Source organism: Mobula birostris, chromosome 12 (assembly GCF_030028105.1).
Source record: "Mobula birostris isolate sMobBir1 chromosome 12, sMobBir1.hap1, whole genome shotgun sequence".
Taxonomy (NCBI): Eukaryota; Metazoa; Chordata; class Chondrichthyes; order Myliobatiformes; family Myliobatidae; genus Mobula; species Mobula birostris.
In genome coordinates this window covers 99,335,818-99,360,305 of record NC_092381.1, presented here as the reverse complement: position 1 = coordinate 99,360,305, position 24,488 = coordinate 99,335,818, and the positions used below count along the sequence as shown (strand labels likewise).

The following is a 24,488-nucleotide window of genomic DNA, read 5'->3' as shown; positions in this document are numbered from 1 at the left end:
AGCAGAATTAGGCCATCTGGCCCATCCAGTCTGCTCCGCCATTCAATCACGGCTGATCCTTTTTTTCTATCTCCTCCTCAACCCATGTTCCCTGCCTTCTCCCCGTACCCCTTCACCATCAGGCTTTTGTACACTCATTTAGGGACTCTTAGCTTGTTATTTTGTGCTTGTTATTTATTGCTATTTATTTCTATTTGCATTTGCATCATTTGTTGTCCATTGATCCTGTTTACAGTTACTGTTCTATAGATTTGCTAAGTGTGTCCACAGAAAACATCTCAGGGTTGTACATGGTGGCATGCATGTATTCTGACAATAAATTTTACTTTGAACTTTAATACTCAAGTAATCACACAGACTCTGCAACGAAAGTAATGAACAATTCAAGGCAACATTGCAAATAAACAAACTTTTGAGAGAGAAAAGGAGAAAGAAAAACCAAAGGAATATTCTGTGATAGGGTGCAAAACAAGGAGAAATTAAAGAATTAACACATAAAAAGATTGTGAAAGGAACAATCTGGATGAGATGCAAATATGGAATAAGTACCCAAAATTACAACACAAGTGAAAGCAGAAATCTGAAGACAGTCAAACATCTGCTCCAGTAGCAGCTATCTAATTAGCAGGTTCTAGTCCTATTGCAGGGACTTCAAAGTGCAAATAAATGTATTATCAAAGTATAAATGTGTCACCATATACAACCCTGAGATTTGTTTTCTTGCAGGCATACATAGTAAACCAAAGAAACATAATAGAATCAATGAAATAACACATGCAACAGGACAAATAAGCAATGTACAAAAAATCAAACTGCAAAGACAAGAAGAAAAAATAAGAAGCAATAAATATCAAGAACATGAGATGAAGAGTCATTGAAAGTAAGTCTGTCGGTTGTGGGAACACTTCAGTGATAAGGTGAGTGAGGTTATCCCCTCTGGCTCAAAAGTCTGATGGGTGAGTGGCAATAACTGTTCCTGAACCTGGTGGTGCAAGTCCTGAGGCCCTACTACCTTCTTCCTGATGCAGCAGCGAGAAGAGTGCATGGCCTGGGTGATGGGGTTCCATGATGATGGATGCTGCCTTCCTGTAACAGTGCTCCATGTAGATGTGCTCAATGGTGGAGAGTGCTTCACCCATGATGGGTTGGGCAGTATCCATCATATCTACTACTTTTTGTAGGCTTTTCCCATTCAAAGGCATTGGTGTCTCCATACCAGGAGGTCATACCAGTCAATATACTGTCCACCACACATTTAGAGAAGTTTGTCAAAGTTTTAGATGTCATGCCAAATCTTCACAAACTTCTAAGGAATTAAAAGGTACTGCTGTGCTTTCTTCGTAATTGCATTTATATGCTGGACGAATGCAGAATTTGCAAACAATTGTAAAGGTGAAAATGGTTACACAAATGAGGAGGCTATCCAGCATGGGTACTTTAAGAGAAATTTGCCTATAAGTGAAAGTACCCACAAATCGAAGCGCTGCTGAGCAATGATCAGTCCACATGGGTTGCAAGGTGAAAAGATACTTGAGAATATTCTGCCAGTCAATGCTGGTGGAAAATGGCCAGTCAAGAGGGCATTAGCATAGCTGAATCGGATGGCAGTCAACATTTGACCACAAAACCATATGATCTTAAGACACAGAAGCAGATTTAGGCCTTTCAGCCCATCAAGTCTGCTCTGCCATCCCATCATGGCTGATCCCAGATCCCACTCAACCCCACACACCTGCCTTCTTGCCATATCCTTTGATGCCCTAACTGATCAGGAAACTATCAACTTCCGCCGTAAACATACCCACAGACTTGGCCTCCGTCGCAGTCTGTGGCAGAGCATTCCACAGACTCACTACTCTCTGGGTAAAAAAATTCCTCCTCATCTCCATTCTAAAGGTTTGCCCCTCAATTTTGAGGCTGTGCCCCTAGTTCTGGATACCCCCACCATAGGAAACATCCTCTATCTAGTCCTTTCAACATTCGGTAGGTTACAGGCCCAAAGCTGCCAAATGCTCCTCATATGGAGAAAGCTCTGAGTAGCCGATGTGCAACATTATAAAGATAAATCAGATATCCCCCATGACAGCAAAAGCCTGAAACAAGCAATATACCTGGATACATTAAGTTAGCATAAAAATGGACAGTTAGGAAAAAAGGCAAAATACATAGGAAAATTTTGCTTATCTAGCAAAATAACCAGCTAGCATTTCATTTCATTTTTTCCTGTACTGTACTATTCTCTGGTTTAATGAAAGGTAGCTTTTGAAGTGAATTTTAGTACCATTGTGCCAATACAACAACTGACCAAATAATTAATAAAATCCATCTCAACAGGGAACCCAAATGCTTTGGTTAGGTAGGAAAGTAACACTCAAGTGGTGAGGTGCGTGGTTTCATAACTGTCCTATCTTTTTGGTACTATGAAATACAACACAAATTTAGCTACAAGGTATTTAGATGGTTTAGTTGCAACTTTCCTAAGCATTACTACAAAGCACTTCTCACTTCATAAAAAAAGTATGCAGAAAAAGGCAAATTCACTCTGCTTGGATTGGATACAACAGAACTATCAAGGATTTGCAGAGATTCTTCAAATCTATTGGGAATCAATATAAATGTTTATCATGACTTTGCAAGTAATTTTTTAGGAGAGCACAAGCTGAGCTCTCTCTGTGAAGGAGACATAATTTGCTAACAATCTTAGTGCCTTTCACGGCTGGAATGGGTTTACAAGGAATTGGTGGAATGTAGTCACTCAAATTCTGCAAATACTTGTCTCAACAGCTGCAAAATAAATGTATCAACAAGCACTGCAGCAGAGGTCAATTTTAAGAACAGACAGGTTTTGCCAACTGCAACATTTGTCCTTGCTCTGCTCTTCGGTATTTTTCATGGTCACATATACACCAGCTACAGACTGGAGCAAGGAACTGCAAAACAATTTCTTAAATTTAGTTCCACACTACATCAATATCTTTTTTAACATTTTAGCTCTATCAGCTTTGAATTACTACATTCACTACCTATTTCTCCCACATCTACTCTAGAACATGCCACCAGAGAAATCATTTAATAATTTGCACAAATATTCCTCTGCATACCAGCTTTCCAAATTGGTAGCAACCCAGCCAAGTTCAAACCCTATTTCAAAGATGAGACACATAATCCAGGCAAGACTTCACTGATGAATGTTGAGCTAATATTGTTAAATCGAGGTTCAATCTACTTTTCGTAATGGGTGCAGTCAGATGTTGAAGATCATCTATGATGATTTGAACATTAGGGTGTTCCTTCTGTGTTCTGGCTGACATTTCTACTTGAACCTACTACATAATCAAACTGTAAATCCCATTATAGAGGTGAGATTTTCCAAGGCTGCTCATTGCATTTAAAAAACGACATTTATGAGAGAGAGAGCGAGAGGTAAAGCATTTCAAAATCCATACATCTTGTGTGTTAACTCAACTAGCTAAGATTAGCAAAACAATTACTTCAACTGATCATTCTGTAGTATGGCTTGAATAGCTATGCATCCCAAAGCAAAGCTAAAATGTGTTCTATCCTTTCCCACTTATCATATCTGATACATTCTACAGCATGATTCTTCTCCTAAATTAATTGCACAAACTTCATCTTCAACTCAAGTAACTCATCATTTGTAACATGACAGCTGTTAACATGACAACGGTTTGCTGCTTTTATGATCTCTTTAGATCTTTAAAATATCTCTAACCTTGGAAATAAAATTCAAATTCTCCAAAATAACAACTTCCAAATTTGAAAGCTCTACTGTGTAATTTCAAGTTTGGACTTTGCCTTGCATTCCACTTCTGTACAGCACTGTCATCTCATTTTTCATAGTCCAGGCAATCAAGATTCAGCAGTAAGGCCACAATTAACAAATCATGGTGTCAAATAATCAGCAGAGAGTAAAAACGCTTATATAGATGAAGTGTGATCTTTGTAATTTTAACAATTTTGCGCAACTTAATGACAGTTGTATGAACTATTGGAGCAACAAATACGATCAAATGATCATTAACTAAGAGTGTGACTTGAGAACAATTTCTAAAAATATCAAGCTATTCTCAGTTATATGCTTAACTTCCCTGCTGAGTTTTCAGATCTGATTGATCTGAGCAAGACGTTGGACAGTTTTCTCTCATAAGTCCACTATTTCTTAGGGAGTAAACACTTCTAAAATAACTCCATTCAATTATTTAGCAGCAGTGCTACTAATAATCAATTTTTGGGTCTAATCTAAGAAAACTTCTCCCATTTTTAAAAGTGTATGCATACTACCCTGAGTCAGTGAGAAAAAGAATGTGCAATCTTTTCATATCTTAAAAGGTGCCAGTTGATCTGTTGAGTACTTCCACTTCTTTTTGCTCTAATAATACAAGACAGCTGTCTTAAGTGAACAGAGCAGATATTTTTCACATTCTAGCTTGTTCAGATTTACTACACTTTCAAAAGGTTTGTAAATCCATAGTTATTAAAAGAAAAAGGTAAATTTATTTTGATATTATTTTGATGTATTTTGAATTTGTAAATGTATATTGTATATATTTCTCTGACATTAAGTGTACCTATTGACCATTTGAATAAAATATTGCCAAATCAATACTGGAAAAATGATAAACAAACACTGAAAACTGAAGTAGGTATATCCCTTCTTCAATTTGCCCTAAATTAGTTTACCAGGTTCATCATATAAGCAGTGTTATGAACTATCTGAGTATTAATTTAGTTCCATTTTGTACTACCCTGTCTGAAGATGAAAGTGTAAAATAAGGATGATTACGTTGAATGTAGAGAAGGTGAAACAAATCTATCAGGATTCAAATTAGGCAGTCTACTGGCCATTTTAAATGCTTTTGCTTTCAAAATAGGAACATTTAAGGCATTTCTGCAAACACATTCAAAACTTTATACTTGAGAATAGCTGAACATTTCTCAAAAGTTTAATGTATTCATCTCAAAAAATTTCTTAATAGTTCAGTATACTCAAAGTTGAAACGTCAAAGGTTCGCAAAATGTAGGTGCCACAGGAATGGCAATGATCTTATAGGTCAGATCAAACTCAAGAGGCAAGATGCTACCCCTACTTGTGATATTCTTGCATTCACTGTTCTGGGACTCCTGATTTGTATATGATTTGTATAAATGACCTGGATGAGGAAGTGGAAGCATAGGTAAATTTGCAGACAACATAAAAGTCAGTGCTGTGAATAGTATAGAGGATTGCTGTAGTTGCAGCGCGACATTAACTGGACGTAGAGCTGTGCTGAGAAGTGGCAGATGGAGTTCAACCCAGAAGAGTGTGAAGTGAATCACCTTGAAAGGAAAAATTTGAAGGCAGAATACAGGGTTAGTGGCTGCGTGGAGAAACAAAGAGACCTTGGAGCCCACATCCATAGACCCCTTAAAGTTGCTGCATATGTTGATAGGGTTGTTAAGGTGTGGTGACTTTCATTAGTTACGGGATTGAATTCCAGGGCATGTTGCAATCTTATGATTAGACCACACTTGGAATATTGTGTTCAGTTCTGGTTTACTGATCATAGGAATGATGTGGAAGTTTTAGAGAGGCTGCAGAGGGAGAGTTACCAGGATGCTGCCTGGACTAAAGGCATGTCTTATGAAGACAGGTTCAATAAGCTAGGGCTTTTCTCTTAGTAGTGGAGGAGGATAAGAGAAGACTTGTACATAATAAGAGGCATAGCCAAGGATGATGATTTTTTTTTCCCCCTCACACAGGGTAGAAATGGCTAATACAAAGGGATGCAATTTTAAGGTGATTGGAGGAAAGTACAAGGGTGATATCAGAGGCAAGTTCTTCACTTAAGAGAGTGATGGGTGCATGAAACACCCTGCCAGGGGTGATAATAGAGGCAGATACATTAGGGACATTTAAGAAACTCTTAGATAGACACATGGATAGGCTAAATGGAGGGCTATGTACGCAGGAAGGGTTGGATTAACTTTAGAGGAGGTTAGAAGGTCAGCACAACATCATAGCCAAAGGGCCTGGACTGAGCTGTTACGTTCCATGTTCTATATATTCCATTTTTGAAAAGTGGCCTTTGGAGTTAGATGTATCACTGGAAGTGTCAGCATTTACTGCAGGTCCTCAGGTGATTTAGTATTACAGTACACCTTGAATGTGCTAATACAGGTTGAGTATCCCTTATCTGAAATTCAAAAATTGGGCAACTTCCTAAATATGACAATTTTTTTAACACTGACATGACTTCACAAATGGAAAATTCCACAAGGCGCTGGGAAGGTTTCCAGGCGATGTATAGGTCTCTATGCATCAGACAGTTCTGAGAAGTGACCTCACATATGCAATCAACAGAAGTTAATGAAGAATAGAAAAACACAGCATAAAGTGAAAACTGAAGATCTCAATTGTGCATTTGAAGAGGGGATTCATCAGCAGAGTGAACATATGCCATTTAACATTATGCTGATCATAAAATAAGCAAAGTATTTTCCCGATGCTGCTGTGCTGCTTTTGCCCACATTATATTTACATTATATTAATGGTATGTAATAACTTATACTGTTAAGTACATATGTATGACGAACAAGTGTAAGCCAAAGACAGCTTACTGGCAGCACATAAATTCAGAGTCAGATACGATAGCAATCCCAAGCTACCTCATTATATATTCCAAAATCCAAAAAAAAATCTGAAATCCAAAACACTTCCAGCCCCAAGCATTTCGAATAAGGGGTACTTACAGGAAGCTCCAAGACTGTGAGCATATTTACTGGATGTGACCCATGGATGTTATAATTCTATTTTATTTTGACCATCTGTAGGCTGGTTTAATAGCTCTCTTTCTCACATAACCTGCTCAACTAAACCAGAGTACTATCCAATCCTACTCATTATTTCATTTGTCCATGCACCAAAACCTTGCTGGCATCTCTAACATGCCAGTTATGAAACTATTCTTGCCTTCAGAGCTTCTCTCCTTTGAAACTGCCACCAGCCCCATGTAGTCCTCTTCTATACACTATAAACATCCAAATATTTTGCAGCAGTGCACATTATTGTTACTGCTATCACCCATATTCCAACTTTTCGTTAAGTGGTTTTATCCCACCTTTAACCTTTCCCTTCAAGGTTTCTGGCGGTGGTGTCTGAAAAGAGGATGCTGTCCACGTTGCATGCCATCTTGGACAATGTCTCCCATCCATTCAGCCAGAGACTCATTCCACCGAGATGCAACACAGAGCGTCATAGGAAGTCATTCCTGCCTGTGGCCATCAAACTTTACAACTCCTCCCTTGGAGGGTCAGACACCCTGAGCCAATAGGCTGGTCCTGGACTTATTTCCTGGCATAATTTACATGTTACAATTTAATTATTTATGGCTTTATTACTATTTAGTTATTTATGGTGCAACTGTAACGAAAACCAATTTCCCCCGGGATCAATAAAGTATGACTATGACTAAGGTTTAATCCAGTGGCTTTATAAATGCAAATAGCTGACCTGCTGATTAGAATGTACTTTGGGATAATAATATTGTTACTGATGTAAGAAGCCAGCAAGTTTTTAGGGGTGGGTGGGGAGGAGTGAAATTGGAAAGTCGAAATTCCCTTCAATGAGTGTGAATAATAAGAAAATTGAGAGCTTTTTAATGGGTCACAACTATGATCAACAACAGATGAATAGAATTAAAACAGAAAATTTGTAAATCCTCTACAAACCAGGCAGCAAACTGTGCCTTGAAAAAGTATTCAGCCCCCACGAACATTTTCACATTTTACTATCTCACTTTCTAAATTTAATATATTGAAGTAGGATTTTTGAGTTAATCCACAAAACATTGTGCATCATGTCACACCAAAAGAAAAATTCCAAAACCTGTCACAATTTACTCAAAATTAAAAAACAAAATTGAGAAGCTAAAGAAGTATTCAGCCCTCTGTAATTACTAGGGTAACTTTCCTCAGGTGAAACACTGCATATTATCTTACCAACTAACCCAAATTGTTGATGTAGAAAATTTGAGGATTACCTGAATAAATACCCCTTCTCTCTGTAATCTCCAACAGTATGGTAAATTTTCAGCAGACCAAACCAAAGTGAAGACAGAAGAGCATTCAAGACAAATCAGGAAAATGATAATAGAGCAGCACAAATCTGGGGATGGATACAAAACCATCTCAAAGGCACGGAACATATCTCAGAACTCAATACAGTCCATCGTGAAAAAGCGGAAAAAATATGAAACCACCGTCATGGCACCTAGGTCAGGCTGCTCTCCAAACTTAGCCACTGGAGAAGAAGAATGGCACTTATAAGAGAGGCTACTGTGACACCAACAGTCACTGAGTGAGCTGCAGAAGTCAGTGGCTGCAACTGGGGATGAAGTTCATGGCTCCACAAACTCTAAGGCCTTGCCCAAAAAGGGTATTTGTGGAAGAGTGGCAAGGAACAAGCCCTCGCTAAAAAAAAAAATAACATATCCTTGCCTGTAAAGACTCGCAAAAATAAAGATGTTGGATAAAGTCTCGTGGTTGGATGAGACCAAAGTGGAACATTTTGACCTCAACACTAAGTGGTACATGTGGAGTAAATCTAATACTGCTCATCAGCCAGGTAACCAACCCCACAGTAAAGTATGGTGGAGGTAACATCATGCTACAGGAATGCTTTTCAGAAGCAGGGACTAGAAATCTGGTCAGGGTTGATGGGAAGATGAATGCTGCTAAATGCTGAGATCCTGGATAAAAGCCAACTACCCTCTACCAGAAAGCTTAAATTAGGAAGTTTGTCTTTCAGCAGAACAATGACCCAAAGTACACTACCAGAGCAACCATGGGGTGACTTTAACTTCCCTATTATTGATTGGCACCTGATTAGTTCCAAGGGTTTAGATGGGGCAGAATTTGTTAAGTGTGTCCAGGATGGATTCCTGTCACAGTATGTGGACAGGCTGACTAGGGGGAATGTCATACTAGATCTAGTACTAGGTAATGAACTGGGTCAGGTCACAGATCTCTCAGTGGGTGAGCATCTGGGGGACAGTGACCACCGCTCCCTGGCCTTTAGCATTATCATGGAAAAAGGATAGAATCAGAGAGGACAGGAAAATTTTTAATTGGGGAAAGGCAAATTATGAGGTTATAAGGCTAGAACTTGCGGGTGTGAATTGGGATGATGTTTTTGCAGGGAAATGTACTATGGACATGTGGTCGATGTTTAGAGATCTCTTGCGGGATGTAAGGGATAAATTTGTCCTGGTGAGGAAGATAAAGAATGGTAGGGTGAAGGAACCACGGGTGACAAGTGAGGTGGAAAATCTAGTCAGGTGGAAGAAGGCAGCATACATGAGGTTTAGGAAGCAAGGATCAGATGGGTCTATTGAGGAATATAGGGAAGCAAGAAAGGAGCTTATGAAGAGGCTGAGAAAAGCAAGAAGGGGGCATGAGAAGGCCTTGGCAAGTAGGGTAAAGGAAAACCCCAAGGCATTCTTCAATTATGTGAAGAAAAAAAGGATGACAGGAGTGAAGGTAGGATCGATTAGAGATAAAGGTGGGAAGATGTGCCTGGAGGCTGTGGAAGTGAGCGAGGTCCTCAATGAATACTTCTCTTCGATATTCACCAATGAGAGGGAACTTGATGATGGTGAGGACAATATGAGTGAGGTTGATGTTTTGGAGCACGTTGATATTAAGGGAGAGGAGGTGTTGCAGTTGTTAAAATACATTAAGACAGATAAGTCCCCGGGACCTGACAGAATATTCCCCAGGCTGCTCCACGAGGCGAGAGAAGAGATTGCTGAGCCTCTGGCGAGGATCTTTATGTCCTCGTTGTCCACGGGAATGGTACCGGAGGATTGGAGGGAGGCGAATGTTGTCCCCTTGTCCAAAAAAGGTAGTAGGGATAGTCCAGGTAATTATAGACCAGTGAGCCTTACGTCTGTGGTGGGAAAGCTGTTGGAAAAGATTCTTAGAGATAGGATCTATAGACATTTAGAGAATCATGGTCTGATCAGGGACAGTCAGCATGGCTTTGTGAAGGGCAGATCGTGTCTAACAAGCCTGATAGAGTTCTTTGAGGAGGTGACCAGGCGTATAGATGAGGGTAGTGCAGTGGATGTGATCTATATGGATTTTAGTAAGGCATTTGACAAGGTTCCACTCGGTAGGCTTATTCAGAAAGTTAGAAAGCATGGGATCCAGGGAAGTTTGGCCAGATGGATTCAGAACTGGCTTGCCTGCAGAAGGCAGAGGGTGGTGGTGGAGGGAGTACATTCATATTGGAGGATTGTGACTAGTGGTGTCCCACAAGGATCTGTTCTGGGACCTCTACTTTTTGTGATTTTTATTAACCACCTGGATGTGGGGGTAGGAGGGTGGGTTGGCAAGTTTGCAGACGACACAAAGGTTGGTGGTGTTGTAGATAGTGTAGAGGATTGTCAAAGATTGCAGAGATACATCGATAGGATGCAGAAGTGGGCTGAGAAGTGGCAGATGGAGTTCAACCCGGAGAAGTGTGAGGTCGTACACTTTGGAAGGACAAACTCCAAGGCAGAGTACAAAGTAAATGGCAGGATAACTGGTAGTGTGGAGGAGCAGAGGGATCTCGGGGTACATGTCCACAGATCCCTGAAAGTTGCCTCACAGGTGGATAGAGTAGTTAAGAAAGCTTATGGGGTGTTAGCTTTCATAAGTCGAGGGATAGAGTTTAAGAGTCGCGATGTAATGATGCAGCTCTATAAAACTCTGGTTAGGCCACACTTGGAGTACTGTGTCCAGTTCTGGTCACCTCACTATAGGAAGGATGTGGAAGCATTGGAAAGGGTACAGAGGAGATTTACCAGGATACTGCCTGGTTTAGAAAGTATGCATTATGATCAAAGATTAAGGGAGCTAGGGCTTTACTCTTTGGAGAGAAGGAGGATGAGAGGAGACATGATAGAGGTGTACAAGATAATAAGAGGAATAGATAGAGTGGATGGCCAGCGCCTCTTCCCCAGGGCACCACTGCTCAATACAAGAGGACATGGCTTTAAGGCAAGGGGTGGGAAGTTCAAGGGGGATATTAGAGCAAGGTTTTTTACTCAGAGAGTGGTTGGTGCGTGGAATGCACTGCCTGAGTCAGTGGTGGAGGCAGATACACTAGTGAAGTTTAAGAGACTACTAGACAGGCATATGGAGGAATTTAAGGTGGGGGCTTATATGGGAGGCAGGGTTTGAGGGTGGGCACAACATTGTGGGCTGAAGGGCCTGTACTGTGTTGTACTATTCTATGTTCTACATTCTACCTCATTGTGCATGTGATTCACAAATTTTAAAAATCTGTTAAATTGATCAAAATCCCTGGTTGTAATACTCATTTACGTGAGCAAAGAGCTGGGGGCTGAATACTTTTACAAGACACTGTATATAGCAAGAGAAACAGCAAACACTTCAGTTGCAACAGAAAGCCCAGAAAAAAAATCAATAATTCCTTAAGGTGATAATCCCTAAAAACATAGTAGCGAATTAAGCAGTATGAAATAGGTGACCATCAAACTTGGGAAAGGAGACAGGTAGGTAATCAGGGACTCATTCCATTCCAAAATTGTTTGTTTTTTTGGAAAATAATGTGAGCAAATGTTGAATCCAACCAGAGCCAAGATCACAACATCTGTGTGGCTCAGCTCCACAGGGGGAAGAGGAGGAGCACAAGTCCAAGATATATAGTGTCAAGAGATATGATAATGAAGGGGACAGGCATTTTTGCATCAGGGATGGTGCTCTGACTCACTGGTGCCAAGGTCCAGGATGTTGCAAACTGGTTGCAAGGTAATCTAAAGGGGGAAGTACTAAAATAATAGGTAAAAAGAGGGATTAAATCTTGCAATATAACTCTTAAACAACAGTGTAAAGAGCAGGCCTCATATCAAGATCTTTGGATTACTTCCAATGCCACTTGCAAACAAGAGTGTAGGAATTAGAGCAAAGAACAAGCTGCTGGACACAGCAGGTCAGGTAAAGGGAAATGGGCAGTCAACATTCTAGGTCAAGCCCTTGCAACTGATCTGAAAGTGTACAGGGAGATAAGCAACACAAAGAGATGAGAGGAAAGAGTGGGGCAAGAGCAAGCAAGGAATACATGATCCACGTGAGGAAGATAGTTCAGAAGAATGTGTGGCCAAAGAGATGGCTGGAGGGCAGGTTTCTGATTTCTTGATTACCAGAGTAGACACTGGGAAAGCTAGACAAATTGCACCTTAAATTCTCCACAATGCTTGCAGGAAAGTTTGCAAGTTCATTTGGCAGAGTTTACAGTACATTCACAGAGGAATGGGTCAAAGAATAAATGTACAGTTTGGGAGCTGCAAAATCACCATTACCGGAAATTACACTGGAATATAACACATGGTTGACAGAAAGGTAGGACAGGTGACTTAGCATTCCAGGGTGCAGAATACCCAAGCATGATAGGGAGTGATATACAGCCAATTAACCTATCAACACACGTCTTTGGGACAAAAGGGGAAACTGGGGCACCAGAGGAAACTCAGGCAGGCACAAGGAAAATGTGCTGCAAATTCCATACAGACAGCACAGGAAGCCAGATTACTGAACTGGGTCACTAGAGCTGTTGAAGCATTAGGTCCATTTTATTTCAGACTTTCAGCAACTACAGCTTACTTTTGCTTCTCAGCAACATGAAGTTAAAGTCCACGTCTTATTCAACTGAATGATAGGAAGGGTTGAGTATGCCAGAGCCAACTCTTTTCACTGTGTCCCATCAAACTAGTTGGATCTTCCAAACCGTTGCCTTTTTTGGGGATTAAACTGCTTCAGCCAAAATTCACACACGCTCCACCAAGAAACATTTAAAATAATTTACTGTCACAGTCTGTGCCAATCAAAAAAAGAAACTGAAGGTTAAATGCCAATAAAATACCAAGGAAAGAAAATCTTGTCTCTGCATAGCAAGCATTTGGATAGTGGCGTAAAACAATACTATGATTTAAATTCATATGTCAGTCACAAAAATTCAACCAAGTAAACTTCCCCTTAGTGCTTCCAGGAACCTATGACAATGCACAGGAATTGAAACACTCTTGGCATATAACCAAGCTTCTCTTTAAAATGCGTAGTAGGCTAAAGCTGGATGCAAAGTATTTGTGACTTTCAGAATTCACAGATGAGTACTCACAAGCTAATACATTGTAGTCAATGTGGAACATTCTCTTCCTGAACATCAAATCAGGTTTTTCCTTATTTTTTTCATAACCAGCAGCACTAAATTGTCATTTCCTGCTACAGATCCTCAAAATGAAAAGTATGCAAGATGGAACATGTAGTGTGGAGTAACAAATGTAGGAAAAACAAGAGGAGAAATTCAGAGCACCACTACTAGTGAATGACAGTGACAAACTTCAGTTCAGAGCCTGCTAAAAATACAAAGCAGATGAAAGAGAGGAGCTCAATTTGACTTGAGTAATATTATAATTTTCAGGAAATACAGATCTGATTGCATAAGTAGTGACAAACCAAACATCCAGGAAGTGATGCCAAGAGTTGTTTTTCGAAAGTGAAAGAGGTAGTGAAGTCCAGAATACCAATGGATGAAGAACAACCAGGATTAAGGCCAAGAAATGATTGCAAATTGGAGTCACATGAGAAATAAAACAATTACCTTCCAAGATTTGAACAAGATTACTTCATTGCCCAGAATGACAAAAATCTATATGCAATGATTATACCACTGCACTACACGAGGTAGTACGCAATGCAAAAGATTGATGGATAAGTGACAAAAAAGCAGCTGATTTTAAAAGTATGTCATTCACCTAGTGAAGAATCAGCATGAGAAGTATGTCAATATCCCTAGGCACTGGCAACTGATGACAACCATGGGAACTATTAACTGCAGTAAACTACACACATACTCAGCACCAAATATACAAGACTCACTGCTACAACAATATGATAGTCATCTTCTAAAATGCAAAAAAAAAGCATTATAGCAGTAAAGATGTTTAAGGTAGTAACAACAGTCTGGCAAAAAAAACAAGAAACAATTCTAAGGTGGAAGGCTGTTATTCTAGTCAGAAGCCCTTGACCAGTGATGTTCTGCAAGAATCAGTGCTAGGACCCATGCTACTTATAATATAGATCAATGATTTGGATGAAAATATAGGTGAGTGGATTAACAAGTTTGTCTGTTAATGACACCAAGATTGGTACTATCATGAAGAACAAAAAATGCAGCGGGACATAGATCAGTTACTGATAAGGGCTTAGACATAGAAGACGGGGTTTCATCCAGACAAGTGTAAGGTGTTGCACTTTAGGAGGTCAAACGAAAAGAGAAAGTATAGAGTTAATGGTTGCCCCCTACATAGCATTGAGAACAGAGGAATCTTGAGGTCAAGATCCTCAGTCACCGAAAGTAGCTATGCAGGTGGAAAATGCAGTAAAGGCGGCGCATGGAATGCTTGCTTTCCCTACCAGAGGTGTTAAGTACAAGAGTAAGGAAGTCATGCTGCAGCTACAGTACTGCGCAAAAATGAGAGAGAGATGCAAAGTACTGAGTAATTTTATGTATTGTGCTGTACTGCCTGTGCAAAGAAGATTATGACATATATGGGTGATGATAAACTTGATTTCTGATATGGGTATTTATTGTGGACTGAGAGTGGGAAATGGGCAGGGAGAGTGCAATCATAGTTGGGAAAAGGGAAAGGGAGAGCGGGGAGTGCAGAAAGCACCAAAGAGACATTCTGCAATGGTCAATAAACCAATTGTTTACAATCAATTGATCTTGCCTGGTGTCTCAGGGCTTGGTGTGACGACACTTCTACCAACCCTCGCCACAGGCACTCATTCTCTGCCACCTGTCCCAAACCCCTCATGCAGTGCTCAAACTTTGCCATTCCCAAAATTCTTTGCTCCCACCAGATTTACATGATTGCTCTCCACTCCACGTTGACAAATACAGTACAGTGCAAAGGTTTTAGGCACCCTAACTATACATCTATATATATCTCTCAGACTTTTGCATAGTATTGAATCCAAATCTAGTCAGACCACACTTTGAGTATTGTGTGCAGTTCTGGGTTACCCCATTAAAAGAAGGATGTAGAAATTGAGGAAAAGCTGCAGAGGTTTGTCAGGATGGTGCCTAAATTAGAGGGTAAGAGTTATCAGGGCAGACTGGAAAAACTTGGGTTATTTTCCTTGGAGCATCAGAAGCTGTGGGGAGACCAAATAGAGGTTTTTAAAACTGAGAGGCATAGATAGAGTAGACAGTCAGAATCGATTCCCCAATACAGAAATATCAATCATCAGAGCACTTGCTTTTAAGATTGGGGAAATTAAAGGTGGTGGGAAAGGCAAGGTTTTTTAAAATATGCAGAGAATAATGGTTCCCTGGATGGGTTACTGGGGTAGTACTGGAATCAGGCAATTTGGTTGAGTTTAAAGGGCTTTTATAGACACGTGAATATGACGGGAATGGAGAGATATGGATGACGAATAAGAGAAGGACATTAATAAGACCAACAACATTATGGACCAAGGGGCTTATCCAGTGCCATACTATTCTGTGTAGGGAGATAAGAATAAAACATCATTGTAAAGAGGAGAAATGGGCCATATGGCTTATCTGCTTCACTATTCAACAAAATCATGACTAATCTTCGGCCTCAACACTGTATCTACTATTGATTCCTCCAAGATCCAAAAATCCAATCACTCAGATTTAAATGTAATCATTGATTGAGTCCCCACAGGCTTTCAAATTAAAGAGATTTCAAATATTCCCCCATTCTGAATAAGAAATAGCTCAGTCACATATTTATGGACTGTAGCCGCTAGTTCAAATTTCCTCATCCAGGATAACATCCTCCCTATATCTACCTTTTCAAGCCCCAAGCGCCTTATATTTCAATGATGTAAAAATCAGGGTTCAAGTCAAACCTTCAAGGTGAAGAATAATCAACCAAAACAATGTTTCTGCTTCCATCACACACTGGACATAACAAGGATTTACACCACCGTCATGATAGTCCACACACATGCATGTCTCTGCCATTCCACCATTGCTTGCGCTGGCAGGTGATCTTCATTAGCAACAATAACTTTGCCCAACTCAGATCCACCAATACTCCTGGTTTAGCTATTCTATTTCTGAAATCATCACGCTGTTGCCATTATTAAAACAACATGGCACAGATCTGGTTAGTCCCCAGTCCTCTAACCTGTACTTAAAACTGTTAAAATTATAATTTTGTCACACTGGTTCCATATCACCATGATTATTTGTCTCTTGCTATATCAAATTTAAAATCTGTTCTTTATTCCTCACTATTTCTGCAGCTTTTTTTCCAACCAAACATTGCTCATCCAGAGCACACTGCTGGCTCATCATGGCAGATGTCTTTCAGATACCCAAATAAGCAATAACATAAGGTTAGTATAAATTACAAATAGGCAGTGCAAAAACAAAAAGGACAATCCTAACCTTAGGATCAAAGAAAAAGATGAACTTTCAGATGGATTCGATCAAAATAAAACAGAGTCCCCTAATAATAATCGCTCATGCAATATAATAACACCAAACTGCCTATATGGAAAGGAGGACAACGTTCACCCAGTTTTCCTATCATTGCAGTAACAAAATTGACTGTTTACACATTCAATTCCTGCTAATACATCAAAATTAAAAATCAAGACACAGCGACAAAGCTCCAGCGCAAGAAAGCTTTGAGAAGCCTGGGTCCAAAAATCATTTCCAAGCAACTAAAGTGCCCACTCGGATTGGACACTGATCTTATCACAGGCACAGAGACCCAGATATCAGCCAATTAGCGCAATGCTACTGTAGATTAAATTAGAGCTTAAACTCTCATGTTTCTCCCACCTTACCCCAATAACTCTTAAAAACAGCTCCGCCGCCCGCTAAGCAAAAGAATGCGAAGGGAGCTCCAGAAACGCTTCCTTCTCCACTTGGTCTAAACGACCGGCAAGGCCTGTCACAGTGTTCAGCCGCCGATGTAAACAGAAACACAAGGGCTTTGGCACCGGACAGCTGCCCGCGCCCCTGCATTACGGTCTCCCCTAGAAAAGGAGCTGAGCCTGGCCACTCCCCTACCCAACAGCGGTTCCCGACTGCACCGCAGCTCAACTTCCTGGACCTTGGCCCGCCCGGCCGCAACTCTCCTGTTCGGTGTTCGGCCTCCCAAAGGCCACGTCGAAGCCCGGAGCTCAGTTTGCCGAAGGCGATCTACTCACCGGTCGGCTGTGGCTGCACATGCCGCACACCAGTGCCTCAGCCCGGAGCTAGGCACCCGTGCGCCTCCCTCCGACTGACCGTTAGCAACGCTTACCCTCGACGCTGAGTGACGCCGCCATTAGCCGTTCCTACACGCCAGCAGTCGTCAAACTCTCGCAAGAATAGCTCTTCTCCCTCCCGCTGCGGGGACCGGGCTTATTCCTGTGACGTCACTACCAAATTGGTGCAGGAGGAGTTGGAGTTCGAAAAAAAACGTCAAGCCCGAATTTCCCACCGCAAACACCGGCGTAATATTGACACCGAGTTGTCTGTTTGCTTATAGAAAACGTTAATACAAATACAAAGCAATGATAAAATAAGTAATCTGTTTCTTTGTACTTCTGTTGTTCGAGGACTAAAGGCTTGCCAGGATATCGGGAAGAATCCCTCGTCACGGGCTCGCCAACACTTACCCTAGACAGCAGACGGAGTACAGTTTAATCTGTCGAAAGTTTATAGCATTTTATTTTATTTCAGATTTCGAGCACTATGTTTTGTATCGCACAATTCTTTTTTTTTGTTTCTTTATTAGTCTCTTAACTGCCCTCATACATGAACCAGACCACTCTGAAAAAAAGGTCACCTGGACACCCAAGGTCTATCAGACGTTCTCATTGTTTTGTTCCCTTCTCTTCAATTTAAATCACTGAGGCTCAAAACTCGAAATGTTGGCTCTGTTTCTCAACAAATATTGCCTGACCCAATTATCTTCTTATTACTGTACCATATTTTAATGTTTCATTTTTCAGCACCAACATCTATCTGACGGTACCCAAGGATGTCCCAACAACAAAAAGATAATTCAATCTGCTTAAAATTACTACCTTGTCAGTCTACTCCCAATGATTGCAAATTGTAATGGCAAGATATTGTCAACAGAGGTATTTAAATATTATTTGGTGATACCTAAGCAGTTTCCCATTTTATCAGATTGATAACGGTATCGAAGCTGACAAAAAGAGATGAAAGAAACAGATTCAATAACAACTTTCAAAGGAGAATGAGATAAAATCTTAAAGAAAGGGGTATGAATTTGGATTTCCAACAAGTTTGTGCCTGTCAAATGGCTGTATTCTCTGTTGATTCAATATTTGATCAAATCAACGTCAAAATTATAACAAAACCATCCAGAAGTTAAACCAGGAACTATCTTACATGCATAGCGTCAAAGGTAAAGTATACTGTTGAAGTACAATAACCTTTGCATGAAACTTTGAGCCAAAGATTGTGTGAATGGTTGTCATGTAGAAAGCAAACAGTTGGAATAAGTGAGTCATTTTCAGACTCAAGGGATTGTAATGTAACTATTGGAATGCCCCAGAGATTGGTTCCTGGCCCTCAACTGTTTACCTGCATTAATTACCTGTAGGAAAGAACAAAATGCAAGATTTCAGTGATTGCTGGTGATACAAAAATAGGCAGAATGGCATATTGGGATGAGGACCTTGTGATTTGGCAACTGGCTGATTGAGTGAAGACCTGGTAATTAGAATTTAAAATGGGGGAGTGTGATGTTACGCACTTTGGTAAGAGGAATCAAAGGCAAATTATTAACTAAATGGAGAGATATTACAAATGAGTGAAGTTCAAATGTACTTTGGTGTTCCAGTTGTATGAATCACAAAAAAAAAATGGTTTGCAGGCAGATCCAACAAATGTTGGATCTCCTGTTAGGGAATGAGATAGGGCAGGTGACGGAGGAATGTGTTGGGGAGCACTTCGGGTCCAGTGATCACAATACCATTAGTTTCAATATAATTATGGAAAAGGATAGGACTGGACCTAGGATTGAGATTTTTGATTGGAGAAAGGCTAACTTTGAGGAGATGCAAAAGGATTTAGAAGGAGTGGATTGGGACAATTTGTTTTATGGGAAAGATGTAATAGAGAAATGGAGGTCATTTAAAGGTGAAATTTTGAGGGTACAGAATCTTTATGTTCCTGTTAGGTTGAAAAGAAAGGATAAAAGTTTGAGAGAGCAATGGTTTTCAAGGGACATTGGAAACTTGGTTCAGAAAAAGAGAGAGATCTTCAATAAATATAGGCAGCTTGGAGTTAATGAGGTGCTCAAGGAATATAAAGAATGTAAAAAGATTCTTAAGAAAGAAATTAGAAAAGCTAAAAGAAGATTCAAGGCTGCTTTGGCAATTAAGTTGAAAATAAATCCAAAGGGTTTCTACAATTATGTTAATAGCAAAGGGATAGTGAAGGATAAAATTGGTCCCTTAGAGAATCAGAGTGGACGGCTATGTGCGGAGCCAAAAAAGATGGGAGAGATTTTGAACAATTTCTTTTCTTTAGTATTCACTAAGGAGAAGGATATTGAATTGTGTAAGGTAAAGGAAACAAGAAGGGTAGTTATGGAAAGTATGACGATAAAAGAAGAGGTAGTACTGGCACTTTTAAGGAATTTAAAAGTGGATAAGTCTCCAGGTCTGGACAAGATATTCCCTAGGACCTTGAGGGAGGTTAGTGTGGAAATAGCAGGGGCTCTGACAGAAATATTTCAAATGTCATTAGAAACGGGGATGGTGCCGGAGGATTGGCGTATTGCTCATGTTGTTCCATTGTTTAAAAAGGGTTCTAAGAGTAAACCTAGCAATTATCGGTCTGTGAGTTTGATGTCAGTGGTGGGTAAATTGATGGAAAGTATTCTTCGAGATGGTATATATAATTATCTGGATAGACAGGGTCTGATTAGGAACAGTCAACATAGACTTGTGCGTGGAAGGTCATGTTTGACAAATCTTATTGAATTTTTTGATGAGGTTACTAAGAAAGTTGATGAGGGTAAAGTAGTAGATGTTATCTATATGGACTTCAGTAAGGCCTTTGACAAGGGTCCACACGGAAGGTTAGTTAGGAAGGTTCAATCGTTAGGCATTAATATCGAAGTAGTAAAATGGATTCAGCAGTGGCTAGATGGGAGACGCCAGAGAGTAGTGGTGGATAACTGTGTGTCAGATTGGAGGACGGTGTGTAGTGGTGTGCCTCAGGGATCTGTACTGGGTCCAATGTTGTTTGTCATATATATTAATGATCTGGATGATGGGGTGGTAGATTGGATTAGTAAGTATGCAGATGATACTAAGATAGGTGGAGTTGTGGATAATGAAGTAGGTTTTCAAAGCTTGCAGAGAGGTTTAGGCCAGTTAGAAGAGTGGGCTGAAAGATAGCAGATGGAGTTTAATGCTGAAAAATGTGAGGTGCTACATTTTGGTAGGACTAATCAAAATAGGACATACATGGTAACTGTCCCAGCACAACATCTGTTAAATGGTTTTTCTTGCTCTCCTTGTTCTGTCCAAGATTCAAGATTCAAAAAACTTTATTGTCATTCTAACCATACATCAGCTCTGCAGGACAGAATGAGACAGCGTTCCTCAGGGGCAGTGCAATCATAACATAACAAACACAACACTAAATAATAAACATAACAATAAATAGTAAAACACAACAGCCACATGTTAGTTAAATCAGTTATTTGTGTCCAATGCAAGTTAAAAGTGTCCAAAGCAGAGTCAGGTGGAGCAGCTATTTAGCAGTCTGACTGCCTGTGGGAGGAAGCTGTTTAGTAGCCTTGTGGTTTTAGTTTTGATGCTCTTGTAACGTATGCCTGATGGCAGAAGAACAAACAGTTCATGGAGAGGGTGTGAGGGGTCTTTACTGATGTACCGTGTCTTCTGGAGGCATCGACTCTGAAAGAGGTCTTGGACAGAAGGTAGGGAGACCCCAATAACCTTCTCTGCTCCCCTAATCACCCTCTGCAAGGCTTTTTTGTTGACAGCACTGCAGCATATGTTCACATTTATTTAAGTTTAATTATTAGCATTTATTTCTGCTGATTATTGATTGCTCATAGCTGTTTGCACTATTGTCTTGTAATCTGATGGTTGCTATTGTGTTGTCTGTTATAGTGTTGTCCTGTGTTTTATATACTTGAAAAAGCTTTTAGTATCCTCTTTGATATTATTTGCTAATATCGAAGAGGATATTAAAAGCTTTTTCCAAGTATATAAAGAGTAAAAGACAGGTAGTGGATATAGGACTGATAGAAAATGATGCTGGAGAAATTGTAATGGGAGATAAGGAGATGGCAGAGGAACTGAACAAGTATTTTGCATCAGTCTTCACTGAGGAAGACATCAGCAGTATACTGGACACTCAAGGATGGCAGGGAAGAGAAGTGTGCCCAGTCACAATTACGACAGAGAAAGTACTCAGGAAGCTGAATAGCCTAACGGTAGATAAATCTCCCGGACCGGATGGAATGCACCCTCGTGCTCTGAAGGAACTAGCTGTGGAGATTGTGGAGGCATTAGCGATGATCTTTCAAAAGTTGATAGATTCTGGCATGGTTCCGGAGGACTGGAAGATTGCAAATGTCACTCCACTATTTAAGAAGGGGGCAAAGAAGCAAAAAGGAAATTATAGACCTGTTAGCTTGACATTGGTGGTTGGGAAGTTGTTGGAGTCAATTGTCAAAGATGAGGTTACGGAGTACCTGGAGGCATATGACAAGATAGGCAGAATTCAGCATGGTTTCCTTAAAGGAAAATCCTGCCTGACAAACCTATTACAATTTTTTGAGGAAATTACAAGTAGGCTAGACAAGGGAGATGCAGTGGATGTTATATATTTGGATTTTCAGAAGGCCTTTGACAAGGTGCCACACATGAGGCTACTTAACAAGATAAGAGCCCATGGAATTACGGGAAAGTTACATATGTGGATAGAGCATTGGCTGATTGGCAGGAAGCATAGAGTGGGAATAAAGGGATCCTATTCTAGTTGGCTGCCGGTTACCAGTGGTGTTCCACAGGGGTCCGTGTTGGGGCTGCTTCTTTTTACATTGTACATCAACGATTTGGATTATGGAATAGATGGCTTTGTGGCTAAGTTTGCTGACGATACGAAGATAGGTGGAGGGGCCAGTAGTGCTGAGGAAACAAAGAGTCTGCAGAGAGACTTGGATAGATTGGAGGAATGGGCAAAGAAGTGGCAATGTTGGAAAGTGTATGGTTATGTACTTTGGCAGAAGAAATAAACGGGCAGACTATTATTTAAATGGGGAGAGAATTCAAAGTTCTGAGATGCAGCGGAACTTGGGAGTCCTTGTGCAGGGTACCCTTAAGGTTAACCTCCAGGTTGAGTCTGTGGTGAAGAAGGCGAATGCAATGTTGGCATTCATTTCTAGAGGAATAGAGTATAGGAGTAGGGATGTGATGTTGAGGTTCTATAAGGCGCTGGGGAGACCTCAACTGGAGCACTGTGGGCAGTTTTGGTCTCCTTATTTAAGAAAGGATGTGCTGACGTTGGAGGGGGTACAGAGAAGATTCACTAGAATGATTCTGGGAATGAGAGGGTTAACATATGAGGAACGTTTGTCCGCTCTTGGACCGTATTCCTTGAAGTTTAGAAGAATGAGGGTGGACCTCATAGAGACATTTTGAATGTTGAAAGGCATGGATGGAGTGGATGTGGCAAAGTTGTTTCCCATGATGGGGGAGTCTAGTACGAGAGGGCATGACTTAAGTATTGAAGGGCGCCCATTCAGAACAGAGATGTGAAGACATTTTTTTTAGCTAGAGGGTGGTGAATCTATGGAATTTGTTGCCACGGGTGGCAGTGGAGGCGTCATTGGGTGTACTTAAGGCAGAGATTGATTGGTATCTGAGTAGCCAGGGCATCAAAGATTATGGTGAGAAGGTGGGGCAGTGGGACTAAATGGGAGAATGGATCAGCTGATGATAAAATGGCAGAGCAGACTCCGTGGGCCGAATGGCCGACTTCTGCTCCTTTGTCTTATGGCCTTATGCTTGGCAGTTGGCACTGAACCACAATCAATTCTGGTACGTTTCACATACTGGCAATAGATTCTGATTCTGATTTACTACCAGAATTTGACCTCCCAAGTTGTATTACATCACATTTATCTGGACTAACGTCCATCTGCCACCCAACTTTTCAGCTAGTCCATGTCCTGCTGAACCTTAGACATCCTTCTTCACTCTAGTAACAAACCATGTGGTAGAAAAACTGTGAGGTGAGCAGCATCTGTGGGAAGGAAGAGGAGTATTGCTACTTGGTGTTGAAATCTTGTTGAGTTCCTCAGCAGATTGTTGTTGTCCCAGATACTAGCATCTGCAGTCTCAAGTATCTCCTTTTTCACTAAATATGCCATCAATTTTTGTGTGTTCTGCAAACTTAATTATCATACCCCCTTCATTCTCATCCATGTCATTTCTATATATTACAAACAGCAAAGATTCCAGCATTCAACCCTCTGGTACACCATGTGTTACATATTTTCAGTCAGAAAAGTACTCAGCCACTACTGCTGTCTGTATCCTATCACCCATACAGTTTTGGATCCACTCTACCCGTGCAACTCAGATCCCTTGTTGGCCTTTATGTGAAGGAGTTGCAGCTTTAGAATAGTGAGGTTTTGTTATAGTGAGGCCACCTGGAATACCGTGCATGGTTTTGGTCCTAAAAATGGAATTTAGTAGCATTGGAGGCAGTCTAAAGGAGATTGGAAAGGCTAACTCCCGAGATGAGAGAGCTGCCTTATCAAGAGAGGCTATGAAATTTGGGTCCTGATCCAGGGTTTTGACCTTTTCTCCCACAGATGTTGCTCGACCCACTGAGTTCCTTCAGAGATAGTATGTTGGGTCTGTTTATCTTGGAGTTCAGAAGAATCAGGGGTGACATTACTTAAATAAATAAGATCCTAAGAGGGCTTAGACCATAAGACATAGGAGCAGAATTAGGCCATTCAGCCCATCAAGTCTGCTCCGCCATTCCATCTTGACTGATCCTGGATCCCACTCAACCCCATACACCAGCTTTTCACCATAACCTTTGATGTCCTGACCAGCAAACTATCAATTTTCACTTTAAATGTACCCATGATCTTGGCCTCCATAGCTGTCTATGACAGAGCATTCCGCAGATTCATTACTCTTTGGTTAAAAAAACGTCCTCGTTACCTCTGTTCTAAAGGGTTGCCCCTCAATTTTGACTCTGTGCCTGCTAGTTCTGGACACCTCCACCATAAGAAACATCCTCTCCATATCCACCTAATTGAGTCCTTTCAACATTCGGTAGTTCTCAATGAGATCCCCATACCCCAGCATTCTTCTAAGTTCCAGAGGATACAGGCCCAAAGCTGCCAAACACT

The 24,488-nt window shown here is 40.7% G+C and overlaps 2 protein-coding genes across 5 annotated transcripts in view; one reads left to right on the top strand and one right to left on the bottom strand.

The window, feature by feature from the left end:
- Window positions 1-17,438, bottom strand: part of cep350 (centrosomal protein 350) — a 240,756-nt gene extending 223,318 nt beyond the window's left edge. For 3 of the 4 annotated variants that reach the window (XM_072274363.1, XM_072274365.1, XM_072274366.1), the window contains exon 1: window positions 17,361-17,438. The gene's annotated coding sequence lies outside the window, so the exon portion shown is untranslated. The other variant, XM_072274364.1, reaches the window with a different exon arrangement.
- A 1,019-nt stretch (window positions 17,439-18,457) lies between these two features.
- LOC140206140 (nucleus accumbens-associated protein 1-like) overlaps window positions 18,458-24,488 on the top strand; it is a 65,563-nt gene continuing 59,532 nt past the window's right edge. Inside the window, exon 1 of the mRNA XM_072274360.1 lies at window positions 18,458-18,476. Within this exon, the coding sequence (XP_072130461.1) occupies window positions 18,461-18,476 (16 nt within the window). The 5' untranslated portion in view covers window positions 18,458-18,460. The remainder of the gene's footprint in view (window positions 18,477-24,488) is intronic.